The sequence below is a fragment of the Apodemus sylvaticus genome, assembly GCF_947179515.1.
Source record: "Apodemus sylvaticus chromosome Y unlocalized genomic scaffold, mApoSyl1.1 SUPER_Y_unloc_2, whole genome shotgun sequence".
NCBI lineage: Eukaryota > Metazoa > Chordata > Mammalia > Rodentia > Muridae > Apodemus > Apodemus sylvaticus.
Genome location: NW_026262996.1, coordinates 870,194 through 889,744, shown reverse-complemented (window position 1 = coordinate 889,744; position 19,551 = coordinate 870,194). Strand labels below are relative to the sequence as shown.

Genomic DNA, 19,551 nt, shown 5'->3' with positions numbered 1-19,551 from the left:
TCAAAATTAAAGGCGTGAACCACCAATGCCCAGCCCTCTTTTGTTTTATTCTTATGACTTTCACATTCCAGGAACTATGGCTATTATTGAGATTTTTGTGCAGATACAATATTTCAGAAAGCATGCTTATAGAACAAAAAGTAAAAATACTAGGTGAAAATAGCTTTTTCAAAATGAATAAGCAGTATGTTTTAAAGTATATAAAAAGTTTTTAAAATATACTGCTTTTGAGTTTAAGAGAAGACTGATTTTTTAAGATTATTTATTTTATGTACACTGTAGCTGTCTTCAGACACAGCAGAAGAGAGCATCAGATCCCATTACAGATGGCTGTGAGCCACCATGTGGTTGCTGGGAATTGAACTCAGGACCTCTGAAAGAGCAGTCGGTGCTCTTAACCGCTGAGCCATCTCTCCAGCTCTGACTCTTAACATTTTTTTTTAAATCACATGACACTGAACCTTAATTTTATATAATTTGTGTTGAGCATAATATTTATATAAAATTTGAAACAATTTAGTCTATAAATGAAAATTGACCTGTTAAACATTTTTCATTTGAACAGTTACATTGCTTTAAATATGTGAGGAATAAAATATGTATTACTTTATGAAGAATGACACTGTGTGCTATAACATAGTAAGTCAGATGATAGTTAAGACTAACAAGGTCAGAATGTGAGAATGTGCACTTACCTATTATACTTATTTTTCTATTACCTTCATCAAATGTATGCATACTTAGAGAAATGAAGTTTTAAATTTTGTCTGTTTTTTCATTTATAATCCTACTTTCCTACAATAATGAAATAGCATTTTTATTATCTTCACTTAATACACAAGGCAAAGAAACATGTTTAGAAAATTAAGTAGAGAAGATTCTCAACCTTATTAGTTTGGTTGTAACTAGGATTTTAGATTGTATATTCCTGACTTTATATTGTGATTCCTGTGTTTGTGTTGTTATTCCTGTGTTTGTGTTGTGATTCCTTTTTTTTTTTTTTTTTTTTTTCTTTTGGTTTTTTCGAGACAGGGTTTCTCTGTGTAGTCCTGGCTGTCCTGGAACTCACTCTGTAGACCAGGCTGGCCTTGAACTCAGAAATCCACCTGCCTCTGCCTCCCAAGTGCTGGGATTACAGGCGTGTGCCACCACGTCCGGCTGTGATTCCTTTTGCTGTTTAGGAAATTTTATTTATTTAATCTTAGTATTGCCTAGTATAGCTTTTGGTTTTTATCACATAAAGCATCAACAATGACAAGTTGTTTGATTTTTATAGATTAGAGTTGTAGAATACTTTTCTCTTTTAGTTTATTTTCTTGAAATAGAGTCTTACTTTGTAGTGCAAGCTGTTTTAAAACTCACTATATAGTGCAGGGAGGCCACAAATTTCTCAGATTTCTTCCTGCTTCTCTTGCTCTCAAACAAACAAATAAGCAAAGATTAAAGGAATATATATGTAATAAATAGTATATATAATATTTGTATTAAAGCAACTTAAAGTTATCTAGTAAAGTATTCCTAAATATGTTAGTTGAAAATTTAATCAGAGTTTAAATGAAGTTTCCCAGGCCTGTAAGTAGCTTTACTAAATTAGAACTTTTATTTTTTTTAGGATTTGTTAATCTCAAACATTGTGTCATATAGACATAGTCATTTGCACTTTAGAAATAGGGAATGCCTAAAAAACAAACACAAAATGGTCTGCCTTTGGCTTTGGAAATAGATGCTTTGTAATTGTATCTTTTTAGTTACTTGATCTTATTTTCATTTTGAAATATTGCTTCTCATGTTTGTAAATACTCACCCTTTGGAAGGGATTTTTTTCTGCTTTTTACATGAATTCTTTTCTGTAAATCTTTTATATGTATTATCATAAATAAATAGATTAAATTTTTCATATGATGATTTTTTTGTTGTTGTTTTTGTTTTTCAAGACAGGAGCCTTACTTTGCTTTTTTTCTTTTTGGTGTGAACTGGAATTTAAAAGGTGTTTTTCACTACCACTTGACTCACTCAATGATTTCTAACTTTTTCTAATAGATTTATGAATTTTTAATATGTAATTATAGTTTCTCAACAAAAATGTACTCAAATGTTTGTTGAGTTATTATTAACATATAATGTATATATTATATTACTGTCTTTGGATTTGGCTGAATTGAAATTTACTTTTTTTTTGTCTGATCCATTATAGTTCAGTTTCATATTGCTCACTTATATGAAACCCAGGTAAGTGTTTTAATTTATCTTTTTAAATAAGTTTTTAGTTTTGTCAGTGTAACAAAATAAATGAGAAAACTTAATAGTATGACATGCAAATTCAGAGGTTTCATTCCATGGTCTGTGGCTTTTCTTTGTACCAACGCAGAATGGCATGGCAAGAAAATCATGGTGCAGCAAAGATATTTGTTTCATGGTAATCAGGAAACATAGAGACAGGTAGGCAGAAATCATGGATTAAAAATATACTTTTCACAGGTTTATCATATTCTTTGTCCAGTTTCACCCACCTTTTAATTAATTAATTTATGCAGCAGGAAATTCATCAGCACTCTCTTTTTTTTGTTAAGCTTAGTATTTTTTCTTCAATCATTTTTTAATTCACTTTATATCGTGATGCCATCCACACCACCTCTGTCAGTTCAACCCTTACAAAATCTTCCCCTTTCCTCAGATGAATGACAGGGAACAGAGACCAAGAGAGCCCTCACTTCATTTGTTAGAGGAACCACATGAAAACCAAGCTGCACGTTGCTAGAAATGTGTAAGTGGTCTAGGTCCAGCCCCTGCATGGACCCTGGTTTGGTGGTTCAGTCTCTGTGAGAACCCATGGCCCAAGGTTAGTTAAATCTGTGGGTTGTCAGTACTCTCTTAAATTGAGTTATTTCTCATTATCCCCATCAGCTCTGCACCAAGCAATACTTCAACACAGCATTTTGAGAGAACATTTAATATTCAGGCCATAAAACTAACAGTTTCATCTAATGAATTAAGAAAAAATTTACCATTTTCATCATTTAAATGAAATATGCAAATCAAATGATTTATAGTGAGTTCTAGATTTTGTAGTTTCTCGTATTTTTTTAATGTATTGATTTTACTAAGTAGTTTTGAATTTTGTGGCAAATTTTTAAAGGATAAATGTAGCTGTCTAGTAGTTTTAAAAATTGGCCCATATGCTTTTGATACAATTTATTACTTAGATGTGATATTTCTTATGTAGCATATATTGTCATTTTGTATGATTTTCCTATGTGAATATGCTTTAGAACTTTCACTATTTAAAATAGTAATGACAATTTTAATAAAAAATCTTTTTAAAAGGCATTTGATATTGGGAAACTGAATATATTTATGGTAAAACTTTGTACGGGTACTTCCATAAGGTTGAGATTTTGCTTAATTTGTTTTACACTATTTGAGATGGCTACTAAGGTTACCAATATTTACTGTTTAATTTTAAGATATTTTGGATTGTATTGTAAATTTTGTTAACCAACTTATAGCTGTGTTGTAAAATAGGGAGAAACAGGAAAATGACTATTAAAAAAAGGAATAATACTTTGGTAACAAAGGTACTGAAATAATAGAGTTTTGATATTTATAGTCATTTGGGGGGAAAAAGCCCTGACTCTGTATTTTAAAATACATGAGTGCTAATTTTTACTTTTTTTAAAACTTTGATTTTTCTCTCATACAGCTTAACCTGAGTACATTTTTTTACTTTCTCTACTCCTCCCAGTTCCACCCTATCTCCTCTTCCATCCAGATCTACTGCCTTTTTGCCACTCATTACAAAATAACAGGTTGGGGGCTGGAGAGATGGCTCAGCGGTTAAGAGCACTGGCTGCTCTTCCAGAGGTCCTGAGTTCAATTCCCAGGACTCATATGGTGGCTCACAGCCATCTGTAATGGGATCCTGTGCCCTCTTTCGTCAGGCAGGCATATATTCAGACAGAATAGTGTATGTAATAGTATGTAATAAATAAATGTTAAAAAAAAGAAAATAACATGTTTCTAGGAAACAACAAAATATAACAAAATGAAATATAAAAGATTGAGGCTGGAGAGATGGCTCAGCAGTTAAGAGCACTGACTCTTCCAGAGGTCCTCAGTTCAATTCCCAGCCTGGTTGCTCTCAACCATCTACAATGTGATTTGATGCTTTCTTCTGGTGTGTCTAAAGACAACTAAAGTGTACTCATACATAAAATAAATCTTTTAGAAAAAAAAAAAGAAATATAAAAGACATCTTATCTAAGTTTGACAACTCAAGCCAATAAAAAAGTAAAAGAGACCCAAGAGAAGATATAAGAATCAGAATGAGAGACATAAAAGTATTAACTGAAAGCTATACAATATGTGTGGAGGATCTACTTCAGAGCCATGTAGTCTATGTGATTTCTGCTTCAGTCTCTGTGAGTTCATATGAGCTTTGTTCAGTTGTTTCAGAGAACTTCCTTTTCCTGCTGTTCTTCTGTACCAGTTGTATCTCTTACCCCTTCTGCATTCTTTTACTGGATTCCTTGAAGTATGAGAGGATAGATTTGAAGAGACATCCCATTTGAGCTATGTTCCCTCTCTGAGCAATGCCTAACTGTAACTCTCTGTATCTGTTTCCATCTGCTACAGGAGGAACCCTCTTTGATGGCTGAATAAGGCACCTGTTTATGAGTATAGCAGAATATTATTAGGAGTTATTTTATTGTTACTTTTAAAAAGAGAAGTAGTGTTTTGCTTTATTGTATGTCTGTGGATTACCAGACTCGTGGCTGTTGTACATACAAGCAGTGTACAGGGTAATCTCCATCTCTTGGAGTAGGTCTTACTTTCAGTCAGTCATTTGTTTGTTACTACCATAAGGTTTGTGTCAACATTGCCCTAGCATATTTTGCAAGTAGGATATATTATAGATCAAAGTTTTTGTAATTGAGTTGTTAGAGTACAAAGACACTAGAACATGGGGATGAAGTACATCCTGCATGTTTATTGAGGTGTGTGGATGTTGTTGGGGCAATGGAACCCTGACATCAGTTTGTCTTGGCAATACCCTGGATTGTTTGGGAATTTTCATACAACTCTTTAGGCCAACAACTCAATTGATTGAAATCCAGTCCCAATACTGAAAGCTATGTTGCTTAGTGACAGGAACTCTATCCAGGCCAACTGATTGTAGCTTGTTTATCATTTACTTAACAGCTAATATCCAAATATAACAATACATAACATATTTATCTTTCTGAGTATTGATTACTTCACTCAGGCCTCCCCCTGCCCCCACAGTTCTATCCATTTGCTTGCAAATTTCATGATGTCAGTTTTTTGCAGGAAGGGATGGGGGATGGGAATCTGAGTATTATGCCATTGTGTAATGTGACACATTTACTTCATCTATTCTTCTGTTGAGGTACATCTAGTATAAGAGTCCACATTTTACCAAAGAATGATACCCCAGACAAAAGCAAAAGCAAAGAGTGTTTTATTCTCCAGAAGTCCAGCATTCTGGGATCTACCATCTACAAAATGAAGGTGCCCAGTGAGCTCAAAGGCCTGATTTAAAGCACACTAGAGGAGTTCCGTAGACAGCTGGGTAACCTCTAAATCTGTTGAGTCCATCTCTAGGAACATTCCAGAACATGTTATAGAGTGTGAACATGGTTAAGCAAGTAAGTGTCTTTGTAGTAGGATGAACTGCCCTTTGGGTATATACCAAGACTCGAACAGCTGTATCTTGAGGTATATGAGTTCACTTCTTTCTGAGGAATCACCATCCAGATTTATGTAGTGACTGTACAAAGCTTCTTTTCCCACTAGCAGTAAAAGAGTCTTAGTTCCACATCCTCAACAGCATGAGCTATTAACTTATTATTACTGATCTTACCCATTCTGACAGGTGTAACATGAATTTAAAAGTAGTTTTAATTTGTATTTCCCTAAAAGCAATAAATGTTGAATATTTCTCAGCCATTTGAGTTTCCTTTACAAATTCTGTTTATACCCTATTTTGTAATTGAGCATGTTAATTTTTTGATAGCATGTTTTTTGAGTTTGTAGTATACTTTAGATATTAGCCCTCTATTCAATAGGGAGTTGCTAAAAAATATTTTTCCATTTTGTACACTGTGTCTTTGAATGACAATGTCCTTTGTAGTATAACTTATGATCAGGAATGTTAAAATCTACCACAGTTTCTTTTATTGATCAGGACTGTTTTAGCAATGATAGGCTTTTGTTTTTGTATATGAAGTTGAAACATGCCCTTTCAAGGTCTATATGATTTTCATGGGGATTGCTGCTTTTGGTAGGATTGATATTTTCACAATGTTAATTCTGAAGGACTTTCGGCAGCAGGATGAAGGGCTTAAAGGGGGGAGTATAGGGGGTTAGGTGAGTGTGGCTAGGCGGCGTGGGGGAAGGTGTCCAGGCGGGCCCTTGCCTGGGCACCTCTGCCCCTGAGGGACCACACACACACAGACATGGTATAGAATAGAGTTTATTCAGAAGAGGGGATGGGAGTTAGTGGGAGAGAGAGAGGGAGGGAGAGAGAGAGAGAGAGAGAGAGAGAGAGAGAGAGAGAGAGAGAGAGAGAGAGAGAGAGAGAGAATAGAGGGAGTGGAGGCCGGCCATGACCACATGGAGGGGAGGGGGGAGCCCCAGGGGCAGAGAGGTGAGAGAGTATGGGAGAGAGGAGAGCAAAGAGAGGGAGAGGAGGAGCAAGTAGCCCCTCTTATAGTGGGCCAGATCTCTGGGGCGGGGCACACCTGGCTATTGCCAGGTAGGTGTGTGGTGGAGCTTAGACAAAACCCCAACAAATTCTACTGATCCATCTACTGATCCATCTGATACCTTCTTCTATTTCTTCAAAAACTTGTTCTTTATACTATACAAATCTTTTTGCTTGCTTAATTAGTTACCCCAAGATGTTTTATATTATTTGAGGCTATTATGAAAGGTGTTGCTTTAATTGTGTTTTTAGCCTGTCATTTGGATACTGAATTGAACTCTGGGAAGGAAGAGATTAATAAGTATGTGGTTGGGGAAGGATGTGGGGAGTTTCAGAGGAGCAACAGTTTTGGTGTTGGAGTAGGAATGAGAAGCTATATATAGAGAGGAGTGAAGTCCAGGGAACCCTTTCCAATGATTTCATTGTTTCAGTCTGTTAAACAGGCTCAGCCTTTGGTGGAGGGTACATACATACATCTGGTGACAGTTGGAGAGAGTACCATTGGAGAGCACTTGTTTGGCAATGCCAGAGGGGGTAGGGTTGCTCACAAGTCATCTCTACTAGTCTTTTAGGGATTTCTCTGTTATCCCTCCCTTCAGCAGCCATATTGTAGGACCACAGCTCTCAAAGTCCTGGCTGGCGTGTGGTTATGTTGTGAGCCAACCCTGCCATTTCCTTTGTAGGACCCAACCCTGCCTAGCAGGCCCTCTGTAAGTCCTAGGGGTGCTCTCAACCAGACAAGTCTTCACCATTACCTGATGCTGCCCAAGTTGGACAAGGGTGACTGTTTACAAACATGAGAACCTGATTCTCACAGTGCCAAGCCTCAGGTGCTCTCCATGATGCCTTCATACCTTCAAAATCAGTGCTATATGGGAGACTCTTACACATTACCAAGTCCAACTGTATGATGAGGTGCAACCTTGGCTATCTCTGGAACAAAGCATTTTTTGTACTCTTAGAAAACACTCACAGAAGATTTTACCTCAGTGATGATGACCTCTTCTTAATTATCACTAATTTCTTAGCTCCAAGTAACCCAGATGAATTGTCCCAGTAGTCGCTTCTATTCTGAACTCTAAAGCAAGAGTTGCAGCTTGCTGGGGCTAGAACATAGCCCCTCTTATTCTGTACCTCCTTTCTGTTTTACATCTTCTTTGCTGCCTAAGATTGGCTGTCCTGGAACTTGCTCCATAGATTTTCCTTGAACTCAGAGAAGTGAATTTCTCTGTCTCTTAGAATTAAAGATGTGCACCACCACACCTGGATTTAACAGCTATTCCACACCCGGGCGGTGGTGGCGCACGCCTATAATCTCAGCACTCTGGGAGGCAGAGGCAGGCGGATTTCTGAGTTCAAGGCCAGCCTGGTCTACAGAGTGCGTTCCAGGACAGCCAGGGCTACACAGAGAAACTCTGTCTCGAAAATACCAAATCCAAAAAACCAAAAACAAACAAACAAACAAACAAAAACAAACAAAAAACTAGCTTTTCCTCACCTAGAACTTGCTCTGTCCCAGGCTGGCCTTGACTCAGAGATCTGCTTGCTTTTGTCTCCTGGGATTATATTTTTTTCTTTCTCAGCTTGCTCATTTTCATTAAAATGCTCTTCATAATTAATAGTCAACTTTAGGAACCACAGAACAGCATGTATGCCATGATGTTTTGAGACTCTCTTTTTCAAAGCAGTTAATCTAAATCTCTTCTCAGACTCCTTGGACAAGGAAGAAAGCAGCCAAATTATTTACCAAAATACCACACAAAAAAAAAAAAAAAGTTTCCCTCCACTGCTGGTGGGGTTGCAAATTGGTACAACCACTCTGGAAATCAGTCTGGCGTTTCCTCCGAAAACTGGGCACCTTACTTCCAGAAGATCCTGCTATACCACTCCTGGGCATATACCCAGAAGACTCCCCACCATGTAATAAGGATACATGTTCTACTATGTTCATAGCAGCCCTATTTGTAATTGCCAGATGCTGGAAAGAACCCAGGTATCCTTCAACAGAAGAGTGGATGCAAAAAATGTGGTATATCTACACAATGGAGTACTATTCAGCCATTAGAAACAATGAATTCATGAAATTCTTAGGCAAATGGATGGAGCTAGAGAATATCATACTAAGTGAGGTAACCCAGACTCAAAAGGTGAATCATGGTATGCACTCACTAATAAGTGGATATTAACCTAGAAAACTGGAATACCCAAAACATAATCCACACATCAAATGAGGTACAAGAAGAAAGGAGGAGTGGCCCCTGGTTCTGGAAGGGAAGTGGGAAGGGGTGGGTGGGAGGACAGGGGAAGAGAAGGGGGCTTGCGGGACTTTCGGGGAGTGGGGGGGCTAGAAAAGGGGAAATCATTTGAAATGTAAATAAATTATATCGAATAAAAAAAAAAAAAAAAAGCCAAAAAAAAAAAAAAAAAAAAAAAAAAAAAGTTTCTAAGCCACATACTGAAGTTCTTCTCCATTGAATCCTCTTAGGCCAGGTCTGAATAGTTCAAATCACCCTCAGCAATCAAGTCTTCCATATTCCTACTAGGATGGCCCATTAAGCCCCATTTAAATCATTCCACCTCTTTCCAAATCCAAGTCCCCAAAAGCCACATTCTTCTAATAAAAGCATAATCACATCTATCACATCAATACCCAGCTCTGGTACCAATTTCCGTGTTATTTAGTGTTTCACTCTTGTGAATAGATGCCATGACCAAGGCAACTTTTTTTTATAAAGACATTTAATTGAGGCTTGCTTCCAGGTTTTGAGGTTTAGACCATTATCTTTAAAGCAGGAGCATGGCAGCATTCAGGCAGACTTGGAACTGGAGAAGCTGACGGTTCTACCTCTTGTTTTGAAGGCAGCTAGCTAAAGAAGTTGTGACTCTTTGACAACTAATGAACTGTATCCCTACAGATTAATTTGATATTCATGGACATGTATGGTCTTGGGTTTTTCCTTTTGTTTTGTTTTTGATTTTATTTTTTTTGGTCTTCAGATCTTTTATTTTTGTTTTTATGATATGTCTGCATTTACAGTCTTTGTAAGGGTTTATTTTTGTGCATGTGAAATTTGCTTGTTTCACAAACACATTGTGTCATTCTTTGTTCCACATGAAAGAAAACTTAAAAACAGTGTGACCTATTTCTACTTCCGTTTAGTTATGATTAGTATTTATTGCCTTAAAATATTGATTTGCTCATTTAATAAAACACTTTGTAGTTCTTGAAATCATATTTTCTTATAAATTTTATAAGCTGTGTCAAGACCTGAGATAATGAGCAAAAACTATTTTAAAGTTTTTAATAAATTTATTTCATATATAATATTTATGTATTTTATTTTTCTTTTGTTTGGGTGACAGTTTTAGCTTTATGATTAGAACAGTGAGAGATACTAGTTCATTACTAATTTTTGATAGAAATGTGCTCAAAAAGTTTTCTATAAACATAAAGAGTAACATTCCTATGAAAAACATTCTAATTCCTTCATTCTAGATGACTTTCAAGAGTGTATATTTAGGACATAAATTTAAATTTTAAATTAATAATTTTGTTATATTGTTGTTTTTCCAAAGACTGTAAACAAGTAACAGTTCTATTGCTTAATACATGTTTCTCTTTTAAACTGTTTACAGGCTATAAAACCCATTGTTATGTAATATAATCTAGACATGAATTAAAATACATGAGAAGATAGGTATTGATTGTATGCAATACTGCATCATTTTATATGAGAGACTTTCGAATCTGTAGCTTTTATATTTCCATGGGTTCTGAAAGAACTCTTATGGATACTAAAGCATGACTATATTGTTTTAAATTAAAATGATTTTTGTTTTTCTGTTTTGTTTTTTTCTGGATAAAATTTTATTGTTTATTTACTGTTAAATTAGGGATAATTATGCAAAATTAAGTATTATCCTATTTCTTTGAAATATCTGTTTCCCTTCTATTTCTTAGAGGAAATACCATTCTGCAAAAGCAGCCTATGAACAACTTTTACAAATTGAAAGCCTGCCATCACAAGTCAAAGCAACAGTATTGCAACAGTTAGGTACATAGAAACTTCATTTTCATTGTGTATTCTATTAATTTATAAAGTTATAATAAGTATTACAAACTGTTCTTTGCTGAGGAGTTTATTTTAGATATCTGTGTTGTAGAATAAAATGTAGCAGGGATATGTTCTTTTATATATTTAATACTTTATGTGCATTCATTTAAAACTAGTATACATTTATTTATTTTGAGCAATATTGCATATTGTTATACTTACAAATACAGTTCTTTAATGTGGCCTTTTATTTTTAGATTTTTTTTACTAGTTATCTCCTACTACTAAGCCAGAGGATGATGGGGCTTGAATAACCTCCTATGTTTCATTTTTCCTTTCTTTCTGTTTTAAGAAGTGATTGAAGTTATGGAACTTACACAACTATTAAAATATAGGCTTTCATCTAATATTATTAAATATTACACTCAATTGTAAAACATTACTCAAAAGTTTCAGAATATCTAATTATTTTCTCCAAGAAGTTTTATGATCTTAAAATACAAACAAAAGAAGAAAGTTTTCATATTGAGTCTGAACACATTGTATAAAATTTTTAGCTGATCTGCTATTAACATTAATTTTTTTATATTACTGTTGATAGGTTTCTACAATACAAAAAAAAAACTTCAAACTTTTGCTTGAGTTGTATTTTGATTAAAACTATAATGTATTGAGTTGAGTCAAAACTGAAACACTTGTTTTACCTGAATGTTTGTTGTACTTTAATCTTTTATTTTGTTTACTGTAGTTTTTAACTATTATAGGAAGGAATTATTTGTTGTATCATGAATACCACTTTTACGGGTTTTTGTACCTATAGGTTTTATGAACTGTACTATGGAACCTGAAAGTTTTTTGTTTCTTTCTTGTTTTATCAAATACTGTTATATTTAGTGTATATGTAAAAGTAGTGACTAATATGTTGGGCTTCTTCTATGTTTTTTAAAGCTTAATTTAAATAAATTCCATTTATGGTACATGCTTTTTTAAGAAAGCATTTAATTTTTGTGAGTAGGTAATGTACATATGTGTTCACATGCCTGTCACAGTGCACATGTGGTCCAAGAACAACTTTGCGGAGATCTGTTCTTTTACATGGGTTCTGCAAATTAAACTGTAGTGAGTCATTTTCACTTGTTGAACCATGTACATGGTCCTCTCCTTTTCCAGGTTTTAACTTACGGCCAAAGACAAGCAATCCAAATGCTCTACCAATGAGTTATATATGATATAAACATCTTTTAAAGATTTATTCTTTGTAATTATTATATGGTTTATTTTATTACATAATGTTTTGCAAATGTAGAATTAATAGACTTTTAAAACTTCTTTATGCATGTGCTGACCGAAATATCAGTTGATCTTTCTTTTTCTTCTTTTTTTTTTTTTTTGGTTTTTTGGATTTTTTTTTTTTTTTTTTTTTTTTTTTTTTTTTTTTTTTTTGAGACAGGGTTTCTCTGTGTAGCCCTGGCTGTCCTGGAACTCACTCTGTAGATCAGGCTGATCTTGAACTCAGAAATCTGCCTGCCTCTGCCTCCCAAGTGCTGGGATTACAGGTGTGCACCACCACTGCCAGGCTTGATCTTTCTTCAAAATTAAATATAGTAGAGTAGAATTCATAATTGATGAATTTTCTTTTTTTTTTAATTTTTAAGGATTTCTCTGTGTAGCTCTCATGTAACTTACGCATAGACCAAGCCATCCTTGAATTCAGAGATCTGTCTGCTTCTGCTTCCTAAGTGCTGGGATTAAAGGCTTACATTACCTTCACCCAGCTGTGAATTACATTTTGTACTAGTACTATTCTTTCTGTTTTAACAAGTCTCTTTAATAACTTTGAATATCCTTTTTGGGTGAAATAGACATTTCTACAATCTTTTTTGTACTTTTTCATTTTAGAAAAAGTAGGCTCACACCTAAAATTTAGTATTAATTTGTTTTCTTCATTGTATTCTTCAGGAGGAAAATACTTGCCTGTTGGGTATATGATTTTTGCAGTAGGGTCTTACTGAGTTGCACTGGCTGGCCCAGAACTCACTATGTAGATGAGGCTGTTGCCGTACTCAAAGAAATACCTCTGCCTTTGCCTCTAGAATGAGGGAATTAATGCCATGCACCATCACATCTGGCAGTAATTGTAATTTGTAAATTATAGGTTGGATGCACCATAATATGGATCTAGTAGGAGACAAGACCATCAAAGAAAGATATGCTATTCAGTATCTCCAAAAGTCACTGGAGGAAGATCCTAATTCTGGTCAATCTTGGTATTTTCTTGGGAGGTAAGGCCAGGTTCTTAGACTGTCTATAGTGTTTTACAACCTTGCTATCCTTTTTTGCAACATTCCCGAGTGTTACATGCATTAGTTGTGTTGTAGATTTATATCCATTAGAACTATTCTCTCCATAGTCTGTTGATCCCTGTATTATGTGATTTTTTTTTTTCTTGTGTAGTTTCTTCTCCATTTTCTGTAAAGACAAGCTTGTTTAACTTGAGCATAGGGTTTAGTTTTAGAATGTAGGTAGTAATCATGCTTGTCTACTGACTTGTGGTGGTAGGATTTCTCTAAGATTCATGTCCTCACTTGCCCTAAGCACGATTTCTCTTCAATTGAGTTGGAACTTATATCCAGTTTTATAGCTGTGTGTGTGTGTGTGTGTGTGTGTGTGTGTGTGTGTGTGTGTGTGTATGTGTGTAGGTATATATACATATATGTATATAGCCACAAATATATGAGTTTTACTATTGCATCTTAAAGGATATCTTGCCATGCTAAGTACTATTGTGCTTTTATTTCATTTTAGTGTGAAAAAGCAGACTTTCCTATTGACAGTTTGTATAATTATTGCTAGCCTATTTAAATGGCTTGAGCTGTCAATATTTTTGCTTTTGTTTTTGATTATACACTTGGATTTGATCTCTAACAAGTTTTAGTAGACTGTCAGGTTTTCTTAGTCAGATAATTTATTTCCAACAAATTGGGTTATATAGTCATTTTTAAAATTTCAAAGAAATTTTAGTTTTTGTATTACTATATTTTTCTTTAAATCAAGTAAACTATATATGAAACAAAATTAATACTGGGTAATTGCTTATTCAAAAGTTATTTGGTTACTGTTTATAGTTTGTAAAAAACATTATCATGGGACTTATAATTTAGTTACAGTACTGCTCATTTCCTAACTTGGTTTATGAAATCCAGTAGATACTGTTTTGTGTTTATATAGTAATTTCTTTCAGAGACAAGGCAGAATTTGGGTTATTCTGTGCAAATTACATCATGTAAGATTACCTTAGAGGTACTTAGTTTGTATTAAGTTAAAAATATTTAGTTATAGAACTCATATCTGTTCTGAGGCTTGATAATCAAATGTTATTATAAATACGATTCCTGAAATAAGAACTGTTATAATAAAGAATAAAATTGCAAGTAGGGACACAAATATGTACAGGCTGAAGTAGCTTCTGCTATATTTAGAAATCAAAGAAAAGGTTAGTATTTTATTAGAACAATGAAATCCACACAATTCTTTACAAAAGAAGTCTTGTATGTCTGATGATTAAGGAAATTGGTTAAGTGGTGATAACCTACGTGCAGCAGTTACTATATGCAGCTAGTCTGAATGTCATAGTTGGAAACTGTTGCTGAAGTCAATTACTGATTTGAAAATTATCTTAAACATAGACTAGGCTGGTTTGTTTGGTTGAGACATGGTCTCAGTATGTAGCCCTGACTGTTCTGGAATTCACTATGTAAAGGAGCCTAGTTTAAGACTCACAAGAGTGCCTGTACCAGCCTCTGACTCCCAAGTGCGAGGCCAAACTGTTTTAATGAAGATAAATTTTGGTGAAAATGGTTTCTGGAAAGTATTCTCTTAATTAAGTGTTCTACCTTTCTTTCCCTTGGCTACTTAATTCCATTTTCTTGGGATTTGACATTTGCTTCTATAGATTTTATAGAGATTTTGGCTTTTATTTTTACTTTATAAAAATAGAAAGATTGTACTTCCATATAATAGTAGTAAAGTTTACTTCGTCACCTGTTTGTCAGATAGAATGACGTTTTCTTTAAAGAAAAGTAAGGAGAATCCGGAAAGGGAAAATCATTTGGAATGTAAACAAAGAATATGGAAAATTAAAAAAAAAAAAAGTAAATAACAACTAAAACCAAAAAAAAAGAAAAGTAAGCTTTTGTGAACATATACAGTCTAACTAGATTTCGGCCATTTACACTGATTTGATAGTAATAAAATTTGTGTACATTTCTTAACTAAATGGTTTGCAATCTCTACAGCTGCCTCCATCTTTCATTTCTTATTTGCTAGTATACAAAATTTAGCTGTCATTTGGACTTTCTTGTAACCTTCCTTTATGTACTCTGTTTATCAACTCAACTGTTCCAAATTAAACTTAGTAATTTTAATTTTAGTACTAAGTTCTTCAAATCAAAATTGTCACTTAAAAAAAAAATCTTCATTCTGGTTTTTTGTGGTTTTATTTTTGTTTTTTGTTGTTTATTTGTTTGTTTGTTTGTATGTTTTTCGAGACAGGGTTTCTCTGTGTAGCCCTGGCTGTCCTGGAACTCAGAAATCTACCTGCCTGTGTCTCCCAAGTGCTGGCATTAAAGGCGTGTGCCACCACTGCCTGGCCTTCGTTCTATTTTTAACCACTTTTAAAACTAATATTTTTAACTAATATTAAATTTTTCCCATGAACTATGGTTAAAATATCACTGCTCCCATCTAATCACTTGTATGAGTTATTCAATTGTTAAAATTGTTCTGTTTTAAAAAATTATATACCTTCTTTTTTTACTTGTAATATAGAGTTGATTGTATTCTGTTCATCCAAAATTATATTCATTTTATACTATTTTTGATGTATACACTGCTAACATTTTGGTTATTTCTGTATGGCGTATCTGTGTTAATTTGTTCAGGTATATGTTTGTATGCTTGAAATGTGCATATGCTTCTCGAGGTCAGAGGTTGAAACTGGGTCTCCTCTATTTCCCTTCAAATTGTAGTTTGAATTATTGAACTTTTATATAGTCACCTAGCATTGATTCATGGAAGGACCCATTTTTCTCTGCATGCTTCCCTCCTCCTTTCTGGAAGTATAGTATAGGTGCTACATTTTTTTATGAGGAGATTTTTGAATTGGTATTGCAGATCTAAACTTAAGTCCATTTTTACATTGCAAAATACTTTACAGATTGAGCCATTTCCCTATCTTTCCTTTAATCAGGTCCCTTTGTCCTGCCACTTGCCACTGGGTGATTAAAGAATAGAAGTGTTTAAGATATTTAAATATCCTATAAAAATTTTACTGAGGAGCCTTACATTTGTTAGTAATGATATCAACATACTTACGGTATTTTCTATCACCATTCATTCATACTGCATAGAATCTGGCTCTATTCATTGTCCCTTTCTTTCACAGGTAATAATTGTAAGATTATAAAGTTAAAAGTATAAAGCACTGTAAAGACTTGCTTTTTTTTTCTTTAGAAGTAACATCAAAGAATATTGTTTTGACTGCTTTCAGTTAATTTCAAAACCTAAATTCATTACCAAAGTTCTGAACAGGTAATTTTCACATAGATTGAAACTATTGTAATGTTGGAAAAAACATTGTGTAGCTACTTAAGTTTGGGTTTGTATGTTTAGCCGTTAAAATAACAACATTGAAAAACAATAGTCTTTCATGGAGTTCACTAATATAATGTGTTAGTAACAATTGAAGTATATTATATATCAGAATTCTTATATAAAACTATATCTATGTAATGTCATGTATTCATAAGAGCTGGTCAACTTTCGCCCGTTAGGATACCTCATTTTGACAAATCAAAGATTGGTTGAGATTTTATTTATAACTGTGTATTCCCTTTCAGGTGTTACTCATGTATTGGGAAGGTTCAGGATGCGTTTGTATCTTATAGGCAATCCATTGATAAATCAGAAGCAAGTGCAGACACATGGTGTTCAATAGGGTAAGCCTTTTTTTCTCTCTTCTGCAACACACAAGCACATTCACAATACACATTCTTAATTGATGTACAGGATTCATTGAAGACACTACAGTAATATAAAAGTAATCAATTAAATTTTATAATTGATATAAAGATTATTTTAACTGTTTAATGTGTGTGCATGTTTTGCCTACATGTATATTTGTACACTATATGAATGCTTGGTGCCCACAGAAGATGTTAGATTTCATGGAATTGGAGTTACAGATAGATAGTTTTGAGCTACCATTTAGTGCTGTGAATCAAAGCTTCACAAAAAAGTTTTGTGATTCTGTGCAAGAACAACTAGACTTTTTAACCTAAGAAAGATTTATTGATGTATTGATTTATTAAATTTATTGATTTACTCATTTAGTGTGTGTGTGTTATATACAACTGCCTGCCTGAGTGTATGTATTTATACAATATAATTGCATGTATAAGACACGGGGGGGGGGGGGGGGGGGAGTCTTATCTTACTGGCGTGACCCTCTGAGTGGACCACACAGAGATGGAAAAAGCAAGAGGATTTTTATTTACTATCCAGCAAGCTGGGATCGCCCTACACATGGGAAGAGAATGACCCACTTGCCGGGCTGTGCAGGTCTTTATACACTCAGGTCAGCTGGCATTAGGTCCAGTGTGATTGGAACAACAGTGTTACCTTTAAACTAATTGGTTGTTAGGGGATGAGGTAGGTGGCCAAAGGTCTCTGGGCCTTTCCTAGCTGCAGGGACCTTGCTGTGGTCTGAGGAATGTAATTTAGACCCCCCCCCCCCCTTCCGGAAGAGGCAAGTGTTCCATGACCTTTCCAAAGTTCCTGAGTTAACCCTTTTACATGTGCCTGTGGAGGCTAGAAGACAGTGTTGAATTCCCTAGAATTGGAATTACAACACTTCTGTCTGAGCTGTCACATGTATACGGGAATCAAATCCTGGTCCTCTGTAAGAATAGCAAGTTCTTTAATCATGGAGTCATCTCTGCAGTCCCTTATTCATCTATTTAAAACAGCAAAGCAAGCAAGCTAAAAAAACACATTGTTTTTCCTTCTAGTGTGCTCTATCAACAGCAAAATCAACCAATGGATGCTTTGCAAGCCTATATATGTGCTGTACAATTGGATCATGGACATGCAGCAGCCTGGATGGACTTAGGTATTCTTTATGAATCTTGCAACCAACCCCAGGATGCCATTAAATGCTACTTAAATGCAACTCGGAGCAAAAACTGTAGTAATGCCTCTACACTTACATCAAGAATTAAGTTTTTACAGGTAATCTCTTAAGAGTATTATAAAGGACAAGTTCTCTAATATAATAAGTGACAATAGAATGATGACTGAAAAGTCTTAAAATGATTTTTTATTTTATTTATATTTGTTTTATGTGGCTGTTCAAATGTGTGTCATGGGACTAATTTGGAAGAAAAAGTACAGTTTTTGGAAGTCAGTTCACTTTTTTCATCATATTGATCTTGGGGATTAAATTTAGGTTCTCAAGTTTCCCACTGACGTATCACATCTCCTTTATTTGTCTTTGGATATTAACTTGTTTTCATACTATCTTAGTATCTTGAAGTATTACTTTTAATTCTAGTAAGATAGGAAGAATTTAAAACATTTTTCCACTTGATATGATATTGTGATGCATATCAGTTTACATGCTATACATTTTATTGTGCACTTTTCAATGTTACTGTCATTCTAAAGTTGTCATAATTTCAGGAAAAAAGAACATGAACCCCAATTTTCATGTTTGGTTGAAAATTCATGGGAAGTATATGGCAACTTGAAAAGTGTGAGGATAGGTCTGTTCTGATTCTCCTAAATATGTATTAGTTGCTCTCTTTATATTAAAATATTTATGAAAATCCCCCAATTCACAGTTATATTTCTGTAAGAATTAATTATCTATAACATTGAGGAAGATTTAGTGGACTTTATCTTACTTAAATAGGCTTGTGTTAAATTTGCTTTTTACATAATTTTTCCTAGGCTCAGTTGTGTAACCTTCCACAAAATAGTCTACAGAATAAAACTAAATTACTTCCTAGTATTGAGGAGGCATGGAGCCTACCAATCCCCGCAGAGCTTACCTCCAGGCAGGGTGCCATGAACACAGCACAGCAGGTGAGAAGTTATCTTCTGTAGGTGCCCAGCTTTTAAGGTTTTTTTTTCTTTTCAGTCTATAATAATATAAAACTTATGATACTAAATAGTGGATTAGATTCTTTAAAATGTAAAAATCTTTAAATTAAAATATTTTATTGTAAAATAGTTTTAGATCAAAATGGGACTCCCTTTGAAGTGGGAAGGTATTTGTTATACCAGTTTAAAAATCTTCATGTAACTTCATGATTTGGAAACAATTTTTACTGTGAAGTTGGTTATTAAAACTTTGTTGTTATTTTTTTTTCAAAGAAGCTATACATTTTGCCCAGTGATAAATACGAATAAATAGAATCATATTTTAACTTCTTAAAAAGTTCTGTGATTTATAGGCTTACAAACTCATAATCTAAATATTGAACCTATATTAGATTCTAGTCAGATAACACAGAAATACTTGTTACACATGCTTATGATACTCAAAAAAGCTTCCCACTTCTACTGCAAGAAAAGAACTATTCTAACAAATGTATAGCAGATACATGTAGTCACTTACTCCTTGCATGTTTATCTCTGAGACTAAAGCAGTTTATTTGTCTTTTATAATCTTTGTCTTAGCTAATAAGTATATGGAAGAGTGAACTATCCATG

The 19,551-nt window shown here is 34.2% G+C and overlaps 1 protein-coding gene across 7 annotated transcripts in view; it reads left to right on the top strand.

The window, feature by feature from the left end:
• The window catches only part of LOC127676063 (histone demethylase UTY), a 119,537-nt gene that overhangs the window by 44,847 nt on the left and 55,139 nt on the right, over nucleotides 1–19,551 (top strand). For 5 of the 7 annotated variants that reach the window (XM_052171983.1, XM_052171982.1, XM_052171984.1 and 2 more), the window contains 6 exons: nucleotides 2,195–2,229; nucleotides 10,686–10,779; nucleotides 12,935–13,061; nucleotides 16,677–16,775; nucleotides 17,847–18,066; nucleotides 18,787–18,921. In XM_052171983.1, coding sequence (XP_052027943.1) covers nucleotides 2,195–2,229; nucleotides 10,686–10,779; nucleotides 12,935–13,061; nucleotides 16,677–16,775; nucleotides 17,847–18,066; nucleotides 18,787–18,921 — 710 coding nt within the window. The remainder of the gene's footprint in view (nucleotides 1–2,194; nucleotides 2,230–10,685; nucleotides 10,780–12,934; nucleotides 13,062–16,676; nucleotides 16,776–17,846; nucleotides 18,067–18,786; nucleotides 18,922–19,551) is intronic. The other 2 variants (XM_052171988.1, XM_052171985.1) reach the window with 2 other exon arrangements.